This window comes from Salvelinus alpinus, chromosome 31, assembly GCF_045679555.1.
Source record: "Salvelinus alpinus chromosome 31, SLU_Salpinus.1, whole genome shotgun sequence".
NCBI lineage: Eukaryota > Metazoa > Chordata > Actinopteri > Salmoniformes > Salmonidae > Salvelinus > Salvelinus alpinus.
In genome coordinates, this window is record NC_092116.1 from 34,981,389 (window position 1) to 35,000,981 (window position 19,593).

The window sequence follows — 19,593 nt, forward strand, 5'->3', positions numbered from 1 at the left end:
CTCTCTTCTTTCTGTATCACGATCTCTCTTCTTCCTGTATCACGATCTCTCTTCTTCCTGTATCACGATCTCTCTTCTTCCTGTATCACGATCTCTTCTTCCTGTCTTTCTGTATCACGATCTCTCTTCTTCCTGTATCACGATCTCTCTTCTTCCTGTCTTTCTGTATCACGATCTCTCTTCTTCCTGTCTTTCTGTATCACGATCTCTCTTCTTCCTGTATCACGATCTCTCTTCTTCCTGTATCACGATCTCTCTTCTTCCTGTCTTTCTGTATCACGATCTCTCTTCTTCCTGTATCACGATCTCTCTTCTTCCTGTCTTTCTGTATCACGATCTCTCTTCTTCCTGTCTTTCTGTATCACGATCTCTCTTCTTCCTGTCTTTCTGTATCACGATCTCTCTTCTTCCTGTATCACGATCTCTCTTCTTCCTGTATCACGATCTCTCTTCTTCCTGTCTTTCTGTATCACGATCTCTCTTCTTCCTGTCTTTCTGTATCACGATCTCTCTTCTTCCTGTCTTTCTGTATCACGATCTCTCTTCTTCCTGTATCACGATCTCTTTTCTTCCTGTATCACAATCTCTTTTCTTCCTGTATCACAATCTCTTTTCTTCCTGTATCACAATCTCTTTTCTTCCTGTATCACAATCTCTTTTCTTCCTGTATCACAATCTCTCTTCTACCTGTATCACGATCTCTCTTCTTCCTGTCTTCCTGTATCACGATCTCTCTTCTTCCTGTCTTCCTGTATCACGATCTCTCTTCTTCCTGTATCACGATCTCTCTTCTTCCTGTATCACGATCTCTCTTCTTCCTGTATCACGATCTCTCTTCTTCCTGTATCACGATCTCTCTTCTTCCTGTATCACGATCTCTCTTCTTCCTGTATCACGATCTCTCTTCTTCCTGTATCACGATCTCTCTTCTTCCTGTATCACGATCTCTCGTCTTTCTGTATCACGATCTCTCTTCTTCCTGTCTTTCTGTATCACGATCTCTCTTCTTCCTGTCTTTCTGTATCACGATCTCTCTTCTTCCTGTCTTTCTGTATCACGATCTCTCTTCTTCCTGTCTTTCTGTATCACGATCTCTTCTTCCTGTCTTTCTGTATCACGATCTCTCTTCTTCCTGTCTTTCTGTATCACGATCTCTCTTCTTCCTGTATCATGATCTCTCTTCTTCCTGTCTTTCTGTATCACGATCTCTCTTCTTCCTGTCTTTCTGTATCACAATCTCTCTTCTTCCTGTCTTTCTGTATCACAATCTCTCTTCTTCCTGTCTTTCTGTATCACGATCTCTCTTCTTCCTGTCTTTCTGTATCACGATCTCTCTTCTTCCTGTCTTTCTGTATCACGATCTCTTCTTCCTGTCTTTCTGTATCACGATCTCTCTTCTTCCTGTCTTTCTGTATCACGATCTCTCTTCTTCCTGTCTTTCTGTATCACGATCTCTCTTCTTCCTGTCTTTCTGTATCACGATCTCTCTTCTTCCTGTCTTTCTGTATCACGATCTCTCTTCTTTCTGTATCACGATCTCTCTTCTTCCTGTATCACGATCTCTCTTCTTCCTGTATCACGATCTCTCTTCTTCCTGTATCACGATCTCTCTTCTTCCTGTATCACGATCTCTCTTCTTCCTGTATCACGATCTCTCTTCTTCCTGTATCACGATCTCTCTTCTTCCTGTATCACGATCTCTCTTCTTCCTGTATCACGATCTGTCTTCTTCCTGTATCACGATCTGTCTTCTTCCTGTCTTTCTGTATCACGATCTCTCTTTTTCAGGAACAGACTCTCATTCACTAAAGTCTTTGCAGCTTGTTCTGCATGTTGTTAATGTTTTTCTGTAATTCTAGAGGTGCTACTGTGACTAACTACAACTACTAATCCTAATGCTACTAATGACTAACTACAACTACTAATCCTAATGCTACTAATGACTAACTACAACTACTAATCCTAATGCTACTAATGACTAACTACAACTACTAATCCTAATGCTACTAATGACTAACTACAACTACTAATCCTAATGCTACTAATGACTAACTACAACTACTAATCCTAATGCTACTAATGACTAACTATAACTACTAATCCTAATGCTACTAATGACTAACTACAACTACTAATCCTAATGCTACTAATGACTAACATGAACTACTACAAGCGCTGAATACAACCTTAACTACTAATACCAATACTACTAATATGAACTACTACTACTAATATGAACTACTACAAGCGCTGAATTCAACCTTACAGTGAAATACTTGCCAACAAAGCAGTTAAGAAAAAAAGTGTTAAAGTATTTACTCAAATAAACTGAATTAAACATTTTATACAAAAAAAAAAGTGTAATAAGAAATAGAAAAATAATAAATAATAAAGGAGCAACAATAAAACATCAGTAGCGATGCTATATACAGGGTGTTACGGTAAAGAGTCAATGTGGAGGCTATATACAGGGTGTTACGGTACAGAGTCAATGTGGAGGCTATATACAGGGTGTTACAGTACAGAGTCAATGTGGAGGCTATATACAGGGTGTTACAGTACAGAGTCAATGTGGAGGCTATATACAGGGGGTACCGGTACAGAGTCAATGTGGAGGCTATATACAGGGTGTTACGGTACAGAGTCAATGTGGAGGCTATATACAGGGTGTTACGGTACAGAGTCAATGTGGAGGCTATATACAGGGTGTTACGGTACAGAGTCAATGTGGAGGCTATATACATGGTGTTACGGTACAGAGTCAATGTGGAGGCTATATACAGGGGGTACCAGTACAGAGTCAATGTGGAGACTATATACAGGGTGTTACGATACAGAGTCAATGTGCGGGGGCACCAGTTAGTCCAGGTAATTGAGGTAATATGAACATGTAGGTACAGTTATTAAAGTGACTATACATAGATAATAAACAGAGTAGCAGCAGCATAGAATGGGTGGGGGGACAATGCAAATAGTCTGGGTAGCCATTTGATTAGCTGTTCAGGATTCTAATGGCTTGGGGGTAGAAGCTGTTAAGAAGCCATTTGGATCTAGACTTGGCGCTCCGGTACTGCTTGCCGTGTGGTAGCAGAGAGAACAGTGTGACTAGGGTGGCTGGAGTCTTTAGCAATTTTTTGGGCCTTCCTCTGACACCGCCTGGTATAGAGGTCCTCGATGGCAGGAAGCTTGGCCCCGGTGATGTACTTGGCGTTAGCACTACCCTCTGTAGTGCCTTGCATTTGGAGGCCGAGCAGTTGCAGTACCAGGCGGTGATGCAACCGTTCAGGATGCTCTCGATGGTGCAGCTGTAGAACTTTTTGAGGATCTGAGGACCCATTCCAAATCTTTTCAGTCTCCTGAGGGGGAGTAGGTTTTGTCGGACCTTCTTCAAGACTGTCTTGTGCTTGGACCATGATAGTTTGTTGATGATGTGGACACCAAGGAACTGGAATCTCTCAACCTGCTCAACTACAGCCCTGTCGATGAGAATGGGGGCGTCATGTCCTTTGTCTTGATCATGTTGAGGGAGAAGTTGTTAAATTAACTACTACTACTAACTAATACTGCTAACTGCTAATTCTGCTAATTTCTCATACTTAATACTGCTACTGCTACTAATACAACAAACTACTGCTAACTACTGCTGCTAACTACTAATACTAACTACTACTACTAACTACTACTACTACCACTACTTCTAGTAGTATCTATACCACTACAACAACACACACTCTTATTCATTCACTAAATGTTATTTCTTTGCAGCTGGTTCTGGATGTTGTTAATGTTTATGTTGTTGTGTCTGTAATTGTAGATGTGGACAGAGATGAAAGGAGTTGGAGCGAAGACATTGGAATGACTTTGACAGTTGTCTTTACTGTACTACAGGACCTGATTCACATTCTATACAAATAAATGAAGCAATCCAGAGATTAAACTGTTGATTTACTTGTTGGTGTGATATGCTGAACAATGTATCTGAACCAGTTCATTTCTGGGAAATGGAGGAAGGAGTAGGACTGTTATGGTGACTGTATTACCACCACACCGGCAGTTACAGGACATGAAGGCAGTTAAATTCCACGTGATCATTTTGTAATTAGGCTTCTCCAAGCTCTGATGCTGGTGATGGTCATTAGTAGTCTACCACACTTGTTAACTGCCTGGTACTCTATTGTCCCTCTAATCACTCTGACATCAACTCTGATTGGTGGAAATCAGCAAGATTGACAGCTAAGAAGGGGGTTGTGGGGTTTAGTCACGTGCACAGGCAAGGCCTTTCTAATGCCTGTGGATCATGGGTCCATGATATGGGTCATCAGCCTACTCAGTGACACCCACGGAACACAACTGAAAGAGTTTACAAATATTAGCATCCTAACTCTGACTGCAAGACTTGGACTGTGGAATCAAATCTGTCAGTATTTCAATTCAGCAGAGTCCACAATCAGAAACATTGCTTCTCTGAGGCTGAAGAATTGTTCCAGGCCACAGAGGGATGACAGACCCCTTTACTGAGTCTACAGCTTCACATTTTACTAAATCATTCCATTGTTTGCTTCATGCATTATCCTGTTATGGCTGCAAGGGGCAGTATTGAGTAGCCAGTTAAATCGTGCCCATTTCAAACGGCCTCATACTCAATTCTTGCTCGTACAATATGCATATTATTACTATTGGATAGAAAACACTCTCTAGTTTCTAAAACCGTTTGAATTATTTCTCTGAGTGAAACAGAAGTCATTCTGCAGCACACTTCCTGACCAGGAAGTGGAATGTCAGAAATCGATGCTCTGTTCAACTTCCTGCCTATACATGGGCATGATACGTAAGAGTCTACATACACTTCATACACCTTCCCCTGGTTGTCAAGAGGCGGTGAGAGAAAATGTCGTTTATCTTGGTCTGAGGTGGAATTAAAGCTCTTTGTTTGACGTGACCGTCCACTTCCTGTTTCTGGAGCGCGCGAAAGAGGACATGGATTTGCCTTCTGTTTTGCTCTCGTTATGGACGACTAACATCTCCGTCTTAGATTTTATTTGATACATGTGACCATATCATCGTAAAGTATGTTTTTTCAATATAGTTGTCACGAATCCCGCCGAGGATGGTGCCTCCTGTTCGGGCGGCGCTCGGCGGTCGTCGTCACCGGCCTACTAGCTGCCATCGATTCTTTTCTTTTTTGTTTCTGTTAGTTTGGGCTGATTGGGTGCACCTGTTTTGAGTTTAGTTTGGTGGGTAGGCTATTTAAGGGTAGGTAGCCCGCTGGCTGTTGTGCGGGCTTGTTTTTCTGTTATGTTGGTGTTGGATTGTGAAGTGGATTTTGTTATTTTCTCGGAACAGTTTAGTCCGGTGTTTTTTGGACTCATCGTTTCATGCGCCCGTGTGTTTTAAGGCATGATCGTTGTCCCTGTGCATTGGAAAATAAATCCACGTTCCTTAAACCTGCTCTCTGCGCTTGACTCCATCCACCCAGTACTCCTAGTAGCTCTGACAGAAGCCCGCACCACCTTATGGAGTCAGCAGGAGCAGCGACCACCCCTCTCCCAACTATGGAGGAGCGTGTCCATCATCATACAGCTGTACTTCATCGTATCGGGTCAGCGATGGACCAGATGATGGAGAGGATGGAACGATGGGAGAGGAGTGGTCTCCCGACGCCCCCTACAGCTCCCCTGCAGACGACACAACCCACTCCCACAGGGTCATCGGCTGGGACCAGCTCATTGCGTCTCACCCCCCCGAGGGTGTACGATGGAGCAGCGGCTGGTTGCCAGGGATTTCTGCTCCAGCTTGAGCTTTACCTGGCTACCGTGCGTCCGACTCCCTCGGGGGAGGAGAGTGTAAGCCTCCTTGTCTCCTGTTTGTCGGGGAGGGCCCTGGACTGGGCCAACGCAGTCTGGAACAGCCCAGACTCGGCTCGGGACCATTACGCAGAGTTCACCCGCCGGTTTCGGGCTGTGTTCGACCACCCACCAGAGGGCCGAGCGGCGGGTGAGCGTCTGTTCCACCTTAGACAGGAGACGAGGAGCGCCCAGGAGTTCGCTTTAGAGTTCCGGACCTTGGCTGCTGGTGCGGGGTGGAATGACAGGGCCTTAATAGACCATTACCGTTGTAGCCTCCGGGAGGACGTCCGTCGGGAGCTAGCTTGTCGGGACACCACACTCTCTCTCGATGAACTGATCGACATGTCGATCCGATTAGATAACTTGCTAGCTGCCCGCGGGCGTTCAGAGGGGGTCCTGTCCATTCCACCTCCCAGCCCTCCGATGGAGTTGGGAGGAGCTGCATCTAGGGGGACCGGAGGAGGTGGCTCTTCTTGCACCTATTGTGGCCGGAGAGGACACACTTCGGACCGGTGCTGGAGGAGTCCATCTGGGAGTCGGGATGGCAGGCGGAATACTCCTCGGCCACCCCAGGTGAGTAGGCACAAGACTCACCCAGAGCTCCCTGTTGGTCACATGTTTTTGGTTATTTTTTTCCCTGCGTTTTTCCCCTCTCTTCAGCATAAGGCGCTAGTCGACTCAGGCGCAGCTGGGAGTTTTATGGATCGCGGACTCGCCCGTAGGTTGGGTATTCCGCTGGTGCAGATAGACCCACCTTTTCCCGTGCACTCCCTAGATAGCCGACCGTTAGGGTCAGGGCTGGTCAGGGAGGCCACGATTCCGCTGGACATGGTAACCCAGGGGGATCATAGGGAGCAGATCAGTTTTTTCCTTATTGATTCACCTGGGTTTCCAGTGGTGTTGGGGGTTCCCTGGCTAGCCATTCACAATCCCCTCATTTCCTGGCGACAGGAGCTCTTCAGGGGTGGTCAGATGAGTGTTCAGGTAGGTGTGTGGGAGTTTCCATCGGTGCCACATCGGTGGAGAGTCCAGACCAGGTTTCCACTGTGCGCATTCCCCCAGAATATGCCGATTTGGCTATCGCTTTTAGTAAGAAAGAAGCGACTAAATTACCACCTCATCGACGGTGGGATTGCGTGATAAACCTCCAGGAGAACGCTGCACTTCCCAGGAGTCACGTGTACCCATTGTCACAGGAGGAGACGTTGGCTATGGAGACATATGTCACGGAAGCTCTGGGACAAGGGTTCATTCGGCCCTCCATGTCACCCGCCTCCTCGAGTTTCTTTTTTGTGAGAAAAAAGGAGGGAGGACTGCGTCCGTGCATTGATTATCGAGGTCTAAATTCAATCACAGTGGGATTTAGTTATCCACTACCTCTCATCGCTACGGCGATGGAATCATTCCACGGAGCGCGTTTTTTCACAAAACTGGACCTCAGGAGCGCGTATAATCTGGTGCGTATTCGGGGAGGAGACGAGTGGAAAACAGCGTTTAGTACCACATCAGGCCACTATGAGTACCTCATCATGCCGTATGGGTTGAAGAATGCTCCAGCCGTCTTCCAATCCTTTGTAGATGAGATTCTCAGGGACTTGCAGGGGCAGGGTGTGGTAGTATATATTGATGACATCTTGATCTATTCTGCCACACGCGCCGCGCATGTCTCCCTGGTGCGGAGGGTGCTTAGGCGACTGCTGGAGCATGACCTGTACGTCAAGGCTGAGAAATGTGTGTTCTCCAAACCAGCCGTTTCCTTCCTGGGTTATCGCATTTCCACCTCGGGGGTGATGATGGAGTGTGACCGCGTTAACGCCGTGCGTAATTGGCCGACTCCAACCACGGTAAAGGAGGTGCAGCGGTTTTTAGGGTTTGCCAATTACTACCGGAGGTTTATCCGGGGTTTTGGCCAAGTGGCGGCACCCATTACCTCACTGCTGAAGGGGGGGCCGGTGCGTCTACGGTGGTCGGCCGAGGCAGATGGAGCCTTCAACCAGTTGAAGGCAAGGTTTACTGAGGCTCCCGTGTTGGTGCATCCGGACCCTTCGTTAGCGTTCATAGTGGAGGTGGATGCGTCCGAGGCTGGTGTTGGAGCCGTGCTATCACAGCGCTCGGGCACGCCACCGAAGCTCCGTCCCTGTGCTTTCTTTTCTAAGAAGCTGGAGCCGGCGGAGCGGAACTATGATGTGGGGGACCGGGAGTTACTAGCTATGGTAAAAGCCCTGAAGGTGTGGAGACACTGGCTTGAGGGGGCAAAATACCCTTTTCTCATCTGGACTGACCACCGCAATCTGGAGTATATCCGAGAGGCGAAGAGACTGAATACGCGTCAAGCTAGGTGGGCCATGTTCTTTACTCGTTTTAGATTTACGATCTCTTACCGACCAGGTTCCCTCAACACTAAGGCCGACGCGCTGTCTCGTCTCTATGACACGGATGACCGGCCCATCGATCCGACTCCCATCCTTCCAGCCTCGTGTCTGGTGGCCCCGGTGGTATGGGAGGTGGACGCGGACATCGAGCGGGCGTTAAGGGTAGAACCTGTGCCATCCCAGTGTCCAACTGGCCTTAGGTACGTACCGCTTGGTGTTCGTGATCGTTTGATTCGGTGGGCTCATACACTACCTTCTTCGGGTCATCCGGGGATTGAGAGGACAGTGCGGGGTCTTAGGAGGAAATACTGGTGGCCCACCTTGGCTAAGGACGTGAGACTCTATGTCTCTTCCTGCTCGGTATGCGCACAGAGTAAGGCTCCTAGGCACCTGCCGAGAGGGAAGTTACAACCCCTCCCGGTTCCACAACGGCCATGGTCTCATTTATCGGTAGATTTCCTGACTGATCTTCCCCCGTCTCAGGGGAACACTACCGTTTTGGTCGTTGTGGATCGGTTTTCTAAGTCCTGTCGTCTCCTTCCATTGCCTGGTCTCCCTACGGCCCTACAGACTGCGGAGGCTCTATTTACCCACGTCTTCCGGCATTACGGGGTGCCGGAGGACATCGTATCTGATCGAGGTCCCCAGTTCACGTCCCGGGTATGGAGGGCGTTTATGGAGCGTCTGGGGGTCTCGGTCAGCCTTACCTCTGGGTATCACCCCGAAAGTAATGGGCAGGTGGAAAGAGTGAACCAGGAAGTGGGTAGGTTTCTGAGGTCGTATTGCCAGGACCGGCCTGGAGAATGGGCAAGGTACGTCCCGTGGGCAGAGTTGGCCCAGAACTCACTCCGCCACTCCTCAACTAACATGTCGCCATTTGAATGCGTATTGGGGTACCAGCCGGTCCTGGCTCCGTGGCATCAGAGCCAGACCGAAGCTCCTGCGGTGGAGGAGTGGGTACAGCGCTCTAGAGAGACCTGGCGGGCAGTCCAGGCCTCTCTCAGGCAGGCCAGTGAGCGGCAGAAGAGGAGCACTGACCGCCACCACAGTGAGGCCCCTGTGTTCGCACCAGGGGACAGGGTCTGGCTCTCGACCCGAAACCTGCCCCTCCGCCTGCCCTGCCGGAAGCTGGGGCCGCAGTGTGTGGGGCCATTTAAAGTCCTGAGGAGGATAAACGAGGTGTGTTATAGATTACAACTCCCTTCTTACTATCGTATTAACCCCTCGTTTCATGTGTCTCTCCTCAGGCCGGTGGTAGCTGGTCCCCTTCAGGAAGGTGAGGTACCGGAGGTCCCTCCGCCCCCTCTGGAGATCGAGGGGTCCCCGGCGTATGCTGTACGAGCTATTCTGGACTCGAGACGCCGGGTGAGGGGCCTGCAGTACCTCGTTGACTGGGAGGGGTACGGTCCGGAGGAGAGGTGCTGGGTACCGGGGAGAGACATTTTAGATCCTTCCCTCTTGGCTGATTTCCACCGTCGCCACCCGGATTGTCCTGCGCCTCGCCCTCCGGGTCGTCCTCGAGGCCGGGGTCGGCGCGCTGCGGGAGCCGCGCGTCAGAGGGGGGGTACTGTCACGAATCCCGCCGAGGATGGTGCCTCTTCCTGTTCGGGCGGCGCTCGGCGGTCGTCGTCACCGGCCTACTAGCTGCCATCGATTCTTTTCTTTTTGTTTCTGTTAGTTTGGGCTGATTGGGTGCACCTGTTTTGAGTTTAGTTTGGTGGGTAGGCTATTTAAGGGTAGGTAGCCCGCTGGCTGTTGTGCGGGCTTGTTTTTCTGTTATGTTGGTGTTGGATTGTGAAGTGGATTTTGTTATTTTCTCGGAACAGTTTAGTCCGGTGTTTTTTGGACTCATCGTTTCATGCGCCCGTGTGTTTTAAGGCATGATCGTTTTCCCTGTGCATTGGAAAATAAATCCACGTTCCTTAAACCTGCTCTCTGCGCTTGACTCCATCCACCCAGTACTCCTAGTAGCTCTGACAATAGTTTAATCAGATTATTTAAATTTTTTCGGGAGTTTTGCCGTGTTCCGTTCTCTGACTTTGTTGACGATGTGTGTACAACAAAACAACCTCCACATTATCTTTTGATGGTGGGGTCATATTAGTGTGTATTGATGGTGGGGTCATATTAGTGTCTTTTGATGGTGGGGTCATATTAGTGTCTTTTGATGGTGGGGTCATATTAGTGTCTATTGATGGTGGGGTCATATTAGTGTCTATTGATGGTGGGGTCATATTAGTGTCTTTTGATGGTGGGGTCATATTAGTGTCTTTTGATGGTGGGGTCATATTAGTGTCTATTGATGGTGGGGTCATATTAGTGTCTATTGATGGTGGGGTCATATTAGTGTCTTTTGATGGTGGGGTCATATTAGTGTCTATTGATGGTGGGGTCATATTAGTGTCTATTGATGGTGGGGTCATATTAGTGTCTATTGATGGTGGGGTCATATTAGTGTCTATTGATGGTGGGGTCATATTAGTGTCTTTTGATGGTGGGGTCATAGTGTATATTGATGGTGGGGTCATATTAGTGTCTTTTCATGGTGGGGTCATATTAGTGTCTATTGATGGTGGGGTCATATTAGTGTCTATTGATGGTGGGGTCATATTAGTGTCTATTGATGGTGGGGTCATATTAGTGTCTTTTGATGGTGGGGTCATATTAGTGTCTATTGATGGTGGGTCATATTAGTGTCTATTGATGGTGGGGTCATATTAGTGTCTTTTGATGGTGGGGTCATATTAGTGTCTATTGATGGTGGGGTCATATTAGTGTCTATTGATGGTGGGGTCATATTAGTGTCTATTGATGGTGGGGTCATATTAGTGTCTTTTGATGGTGGGGTCATAGTGTATATTGATGGTGGGGTCATATTAGTGTATATTGATGGTGGGGTCATACTAGTGTATTGATGGTGGGGTCATATTAGTGTATATTGATGGTGGGGTCATACTAGTGTATTGATGGTGGGGTCATATTAGTGTATATTGATGGTGGGGTCATACTAGTGTATTGATGGTGGGGTCATATTAGTGTATATTGAGGGTGGGGTCATATCAGTCTATTGATGTTGGGGTCAAATTAGTGTATTGATGGTGGGGTCATATCAGTCTATTGATGGTGGGGTCATATTAGTGTATTGATGGTGGGGTCATAGTGTATTGATGGTGGGGTCATATTAGTGTATTGATGGTGGGGTCATATTAGTGTCTATTGATGGTGGGGTCATAGTGTCTATTGATGGTGGGGTCATATCAGTCTATTGATGGTGGGGTCATATTAGTGTCTATTGATGGTGGGGTCATATCAGTGTATTGATGGTGGGGTCATATTAGTGTATTGATGGTGGGGTCATATTAGTGTCTATTGATGGTGGGGTCATATTAGTGTCTATTGATGGTGGGGTCATATTAGTGTCTATTGATGGTGGGGTCATATTAGTGTATTGATGGTGGGGTCATATTAGTGTATTGATGGTGGGGTCATATTAGTGTATTGATGGTGGGGTCATATTAGTGTATTGATGGTGGGGTCATATTAGTGTCTATTGATGGTGGGGTCATATTAGTGTATTGATGGTGGGGTCATATTAGTGTATTGATGGTGGGGTCATATTAGTGTATTGATGGTGGGGTCATATTAGTGTATATTGATGTTGGGGTCATATTAGTGTATTGATGATGGGGTCATATTAGTGTCTATTGATGGTGGGGTCATAGTGTGTTGATGGTGGGGTCATATTAGTGTCTATTGATGGTGGGGTCATATTAGTGTATTGATGGTGGGGTCATATTAGTGTATTGATGGTGGGGTCATAATAGTGTCTATTGATGGTGGGGTCATATTAGTGTCTATTGATGGTGGGGTCATATTCGTGTCTTTTGATGGTGGGGTCATATTAGTGTCTTTTGATGGTGGGGTCATATTAGTGTCTATTGATGGTGGGGTCATATTAGTGTCTATTGATGGTGGGGTCATATTAGTGTCTTTTGATGGTGGGGTCATATTAGTGTCTATTGATGGTGGGGTCATATTAGTGTCTATTGATGGTGGGGTCATATTAGTGTCTATTGATGGTGGGGTCATATTAGTGTATTTTGATGGTGGGGTCATAGTGTATATTGATGGTGGGGTCATATTAGTGTCTTTTGATGGTGGGGTCATATTAGTGTCTATTGATGGTGGGGTCATATTAGTGTCTATTGATGGTGGGGTCATATTAGTGTCTATTGATGGTGGGGTCATATTAGTGTCTTTTGATGGTGGGGTCATATTAGTGTCTATTGATGGTGGGTCATATTAGTGTCTATTGATGGTGGGGTCATATTAGTGTCTTTTGATGGTGGGGTCATATTAGTGTCTATTGATGGTGGGGTCATATTAGTGTCTATTGATGGTGGGGTCATATTAGTGTCTATTGATGGTGGGGTCATATTAGTGTCTTTTGATGGTGGGGTCATAGTGTATATTGATGGTGGGGTCATATTAGTGTATATTGATGGTGGGGTCATACTAGTGTATTGATGGTGGGGTCATATTAGTGTATATTGATGGTGGGGTCATACTAGTGTATTGATGGTGGGGTCATATTAGTGTATATTGATGGTGGGGTCATACTAGTGTATTGATGGTGGGGTCATATTAGTGTATATTGATGGTGGGGTCATATCAGTCTATTGATGGTGGGGTCATATTAGTGTATTGATGGTGGGGTCATAGTGTATTGATGGTGGGGTCATATTAGTGTATTGATGGTGGGGTCATATTAGTGTCTATTGATGGTGGGGTCATAGTGTCTATTGATGGTGGGGTCATATCAGTCTATTGATGGTGGGGTCATATTAGTGTCTATTGATGGTGGGGTCATATCAGTGTATTGATGGTGGGGTCATATTAGTGTATTGATGGTGGGGTCATATTAGTGTCTATTGATGGTGGGGTCATATTAGTGTCTATTGATGGTGGGGTCATATTAGTGTCTATTGATGGTGGGGTCATATTAGTGTCTATTGATGGTGGGGTCATATTAGTGTCTTTTGATGGTGGGGTCTTATTAGTGTCTATTGATGGTGGGGTCATATTAGTGTCTATTGATGGTGGGGTCATATTAGTGTCTATTGATGGTGGGGTCATATTAGTGTCTTTTGATGGTGGGGTCATAGTGTATATTGATGGTGGGGTCATATTAGTATCTTTTGATGGTGGGGTCATATTAGTGTCTATTGATGGTGGGGTCATATTAGTGTCTATTGATGGTGGGGTCATATTAGTGTCTATTGATGGTGGGGTCATATTAGTGTCTTTTGATGGTGGGGTCATATTAGTGTCTATTGATGGTGGGTCATATTAGTGTCTATTGATGGTGGGGTCACATTAGTGTCTTTTGATGGTGGGGTCATATTAGTGTCTATTGATGGTGGGGTCATATTAGTGTCTATTGATGGTGGGGTCATATTAGTGTCTATTGATGGTGGGGTCATATTAGTGTCTTTTGATGGTGGGGTCATAGTGTATATTGATGGTGGGGTCATATTAGTGTATATTGATGGTGGGGTCATACTAGTGTATTGATGGTGGGGTCATATTAGTGTATATTGATGGTGGGGTCATACTAGTGTATTGATGGTGGGGTCATATTAGTGTATATTGATGGTGGGGTCATACTAGTGTATTGATGGTGGGGTCATATTAGTGTATATTGATGGTGGGGTCATATCAGTCTATTGATGGTGGGGTCAAATTAGTGTATTGGTGGTGGGGTCATATCAGTGTATTGGTGGTGGGGTCATATTAGTCTTTTGATGGTGGGGTCATATTAGTGTATTGATGGTGGGGTCATAGTGTATTGATGGTGGGGTCATATTAGTGTCTATTGATGGTGGGGTCATAGTGTCTATTGATGGTGGGGTCATATCAGTCTATTGATGGTGGGGTCATATTAGTGTCTATTGATGGTGGGGTCATATCAGTGTATTGATGGTGGGGTCATATTAGTGTATTGATGGTGGGGTCATATTAGTGTCTATTGATGGTGGGGTCATATTAGTGTCTATTGATGGTGGGGTCATATTAGTGTCTATTGATGGTGGGGTCATATTAGTGTATTGATGGTGGGGTCATATTAGTGTATTGATGGTGGGGTCATATTAGTGTATTGATGGTGGGGTCATATTAGTGTATTGATGGTGGGGTCATATTAGTGTATTGATGGTGGGGTCATATTAGTGTCTATTGATGGTGGGGTCATATTAGTGTATTGATGGTGGGGTCATATTAGTGTATTGATGGTGGGGTCATATTAGTGTATTGATGGTGGGGTCATATTAGTGTATATTGATGTTGGGGTCATATTAGTGTATTGATGATGGGGTCATATTAGTGTCTATTGATGGTGGGGTCATAGTGTATTGATGGTGGGGTCATATTAGTGTCTATTGATGGTGGGGTCATATTAGTGTATTGATGGTGTGGTCATATTAGTGTATTGATGGTGGGGTCATATTAGTGTCTATTGATGGTGGGGTCATAGTGTATTGATGGTGGGGTCATATTAGTGTATTGATGGTGGGGTCATAGTGTATATTGATGGTGGGGTCATATTAGTGTATTGATGGTGGGGTCATAGTGTCTATTGATGGTCGGGTCATATTAGTGTATTGATGGTGGGGTCATAGTGTATATTGATGGTGGGGTCATATTAGTGTATTGATGGTGGGGTCATATTAGTGTATTGATGGTGGGGTCATATTAGTGTCTATTGATGGTGGGGTCATATTAGTGTATATTGATGGTGGGGTCATATTAGTGTATTGATGGTGGGGTCATATTAGTGTCTATTGATGGTGGGGTCATATTAGTGTATATTGATGGTGGGGTCATATTAGTGTCTATTGATGGTGGGGTCATATTAGTGTCTATTGATGGTGGGGTCATAGTGTATTGATGGTGGGGTCATATTAGTGTCTATTGATGGTGGGGTCATAGTGTATTGATGGTGGGGTCATAGTGTATATTGATGGTGGGGTCATATCAGTCTATTGATGGTGGGGTCATATTAGTGTATTGATGGTGGGGTCATATTAGTGTATTGATGGTGGGGTCATATTAGTGTCTATTGATGGTGGGGTCATATCAGTCTATTGATGGTGGGGTCATATTAGTGTATTGATGGTGGGGTCATATTAGTGTATTGATGGTGGGGTCATATTAGTGTATTGATGGTGGGGTCATATTAGTGTATTGATGGTGGGGTCATATTAGTGTATTGATGGTGGGGTCATATCAGTCTATTGATGGTGGGGTCATATTAGTGTATTGATGGTGGGGTCATATTAGTGTATTGATGGTGGGGTCATATTAGTGTCTATTGATGGTGGGGTCATATCAGTCTATTGATGGTGGGGTCATATTAGTGTCTATTGATGGTGGGGTCATATCAGTCTATTGATGGTGGGGTCATATTAGTGTCTATTGATGGTGGGGTCATATCAGTCTATTGATGGTGGGGTCATATTAGTGTCTATTGATGGTGGGGTCATAGTGTATTGATGGTGGGGTCATATTAGTGTCTATTGATGGTGGGGTCATAGTGTATATTGATGGTGGGGTCATATCAGTCTATTGATGGTGGGGTCATATTAGTGTCTATTGATGGTGGGGTCATATTAGTGTCTATTGATGGTGGGGTCATAGTGTATTGATGGTGGGGTCATATTAGTGTCTATTGATGGTGGGGTCATAGTGTATATTGATGGTGGGGTCATATCAGTCTATTGATGGTGGGGTCATATTAGTGTCTATTGATGGTGGGGTCATATTAGTGTATTGATGGTGGGGTCATATCAGTCTATTGATGGTGGGGTCATATTAGTGTCTATTGATGGTGGGGTCATATTAGTGTCTATTGATGGTGGGGTCATATTAGTGTCTATTGATGGTGGGGTCATATTAGTGTCTTTTGATGGTGGGGTCATATTAGTGTCTATTGATGGTGGGTTATATTAGTGTCTATTGATGGTGGGGTCATATTAGTGTCTTTTGATGGTGGGGTCATATTAGTGTCTATTGATGGTGGGTCATATTAGTGTCTATTGATGGTGGGGTCATATTAGTGTCTTTTGATGGTGGGGTCATATTAGTGTCTATTGATGGTGGGGTCATATTAGTGTCTATTGATGGTGGGGTCATATTAGTGTCTATTGATGGTGGGGTCATATTAGTGTCTTTTGATGGTGGGGTCATAGTGTATATTGATGGTGGGGTCATATTAGTGTATATTGATGGTGGGGTCATACTAGTGTATTGATGGTGGGGTCATATTAGTGTATATTGATGGTGGGGTCATACTAGTGTATTGATGGTGGGGTCATATTAGTGTATATTGATGGTGGGGTCATACTAGTGTATTGATGGTGGGGTCATATTAGTGTATATTGATGGTGGGGTCATATCAGTCTGTTGATGGTGGGGTCAAATTAGTGTATTGGTGGTGGGGTCATATCAGTCTATTGATGGTGGGGTCATATTAGTGTATTGATGGTGGGGTCATAGTGTATTGATGGTGGGGTCATATTAGTGTATTGATGGTGGGGTCATATTAGTGTCTATTGATGGTGGGGTCATAGTGTCTATTGATGGTGGGGTCATATCAGTCTATTGATGGTGGGGTCATATTAGTGTCTATTGATGGTGGGGTCATATCAGTGTATTGATGGTGGGGTCATATTAGTGTATTGATGGTGGGGTCATATTAGTGTCTATTGATGGTGGGGTCATATTAGTGTCTATTGATGGTGGGGTCATATTAGTGTCTATTGATGGTGGGGTCATATTAGTGTATTGATGGTGGGGTCATATTAGTGTATTGATGGTGGGGTCATATTAGTGTATTGATGGTGGGGTCATATTAGTGTATTGATGGTGGGGTCATATTAGTGTCTATTGATGGTGGGGTCATATTAGTGTATTGATGGTGGGGTCATATTAGTGTATTGATGGTGGGGTCATATTAGTGTATTGATGGTGGTGTCATATTAGTGTATATTGATGTTGGGGTCATATTAGTGTATTGATGATGGGGTCATATTAGTGTCTATTGATGGTGGGGTCATAGTGTATTGATGGTGGGGTCATATTAGTGTCTATTGATGGTGGGGTCATATTAGTGTATTGATGGTGTGGTCATATTAGTGTATTGATGGTGGGGTCATAGTGTATATTGATGGTGGGGTCATATTAGTGTATTGATGGTGGGGTCATAGTGTCTATTGATGGTGGGGTCATATTAGTGTATTGATGGTGGGGTCATAGTGTATATTGATGGTGGGGTCATATTAGTGTATTGATGGTGGGGTCATATTAGTGTATTGATGGTGGGGTCATATTAGTGTATATTGATGGTGGGGTCATATTAGTGTATTGATGGTGGGGTCATATTAGTGTCTATTGATGGTGGGGTCATATTAGTGTATATTGATGGTGGGGTCATATTAGTGTCTATTGATGGTGGGGTCATATTAGTGTCTATTGATGGTGGGGTCATAGTGTATTGATGGTGGGGTCATATTAGTGTATATTGATGGTGGGGTCATAGTGTATTGATGGTGGGGTCATATTAGTCTATTGATGGTGGGGTCAAATTAGTGTATTGATGGTGGGGTCATATTAGTGTATTGATGGTGGGGTCATATTAGTGTATTGATGGTGGGGTCATATTAGTGTATTGATGGTGGGGTCATATTAGTGTATTGATGGTGGGGTCATAGTGTCTATTGATGGTGGGGTCATATTAGTGTATTGATGGTGGGATCATATTAGTGTATTGATGGTGGGGTCATATTAGTGTCTATTGATGGTGGGGTCATATTAGTGTATTGATGGTGGGGTCATATCAGTCTATTGATGGTGGGGTCATATTAGTGTATTGATGGTGGGGTCATATCAGTCTATTGATGGTGGGGTCATATTAGTGTATTGATGGTGGGGTCATATTAGTGTCTATTGATGGTGGGGTCATATTAGTGTATTGATGGTGGGGTCATATTAGTGTCTATTGATGGTTGGGTCATATTAGTTTATTGATGGTGGGGTCATATTAGTGTATTGATGGTGGGGTCATATTAGTGTATTGATGGTGGGGTCATATTAGTCTATTGATGGTGGGGTCATATTAGTGTATTGATGGTGGGGTCATATTAGTGTATTGATGGTGGGGTCATATTAGTGTATTGATGGTGGGGTCATATCAGTCTATTGATGGTGGGGTCAAATTAGTGTATTGATGGTGGGGTCATATTAGTGTATTGATGGTGGGGTCATATCAGTCTATTGATGGTGGGGTCATATTAGTCTATTGATGGTGGGGTCATATTAGTGTATTGATGGTGGGGTCATATTAGTCTATTGATGGTGGGGTCATATTAGTGTATTGATGGTGGGGTCATATTAGTGTATTGATGGTGGGGTCATATTAGTGTATTGATGGTGGGGTCATATCAGTCTATTGATGGTGGGGTCAAATTAGTGTATTGATGGTGGGGTCATATTAGTGTATTGATGGTGGGGTCATATTAGTGTCTATTGATGGTGGGGTCATATTAGTGTCTATTGATGGTGGGGTCATATTAGTGTATTGATGGTGGGGTCATATTAGTGTATTGATGGTGGGGTCATATTCATGCATTGATGGTGGGGTCATATTAGTGTCTTCTGATATATTTTTTTAGATCTATCCACCTTCTATGGGGTTCTTGGAAGAACCTTTTGGGGGCCATTTTCAGTGCCAAGAACCGTAAGGTTCTAAAAAGAACTGCGGACCTTAGAACTCCACATTTTTAGAGCGTACTTGGACTAGGATTCAGAAGGCACTCGCACATCTGAGCTAGCTTTGTTGCAGGTGCATGATTACAGTTGAATAAGATTGGTGGGGTTCATCAATAAACCTCCTTAGCTGATGGGGGTTCTTGCAGGAACCTACCTGCCCAACAAACATTTAGATAAGGACAGTAGAAGCAGGCTCTGAACTCTTTTCCTGTGTCAATCTTAAACAGAACATGGACACAATTCAATGGATAAGGTTAGCTGTATTGCGTGCAGAAGACTTGTGTCCGCAGGTATACAGACGAGGTACGACAATTGGTATTGGTATGTTATGCAGAGCACATTCATCCTCCCTTACCTCTTCAATTAACTTTTTAGGGATAGGGGGCAGCATTTTCACTTTGGATGAATCGTGTGCCCATAGTGAACTGCCTCCTACTCTGTCCCAGATGCTAATATATGCATATTATTATTACTATTGGATAAAAAACACTCTGAAGTTTCTAAAACTGTTCGAATTATGTCTGTGATTATAACAGAACTCATATGGCAGG

At 44.9% G+C, this 19,593-nt stretch overlaps 2 protein-coding genes across 2 annotated transcripts in view; both read left to right on the forward strand.

Moving 5' to 3' along the window:
- The window catches only part of LOC139561544 (equistatin-like), an 8,942-nt gene extending 5,005 nt beyond the window's left edge, over positions 1 to 3,937 (forward strand). The window contains exon 7 of the mRNA XM_071378752.1: positions 3,815 to 3,937. Coding sequence (XP_071234853.1) covers positions 3,815 to 3,830 — 16 coding nt within the window. The 3' untranslated portion in view covers positions 3,831 to 3,937. The remainder of the gene's footprint in view (positions 1 to 3,814) is intronic.
- LOC139561546 (ladderlectin-like) overlaps positions 1 to 19,593 on the forward strand; it is an 85,009-nt gene that overhangs the window by 36,001 nt on the left and 29,415 nt on the right. The gene's annotated exons all lie outside the window — the stretch shown is intronic.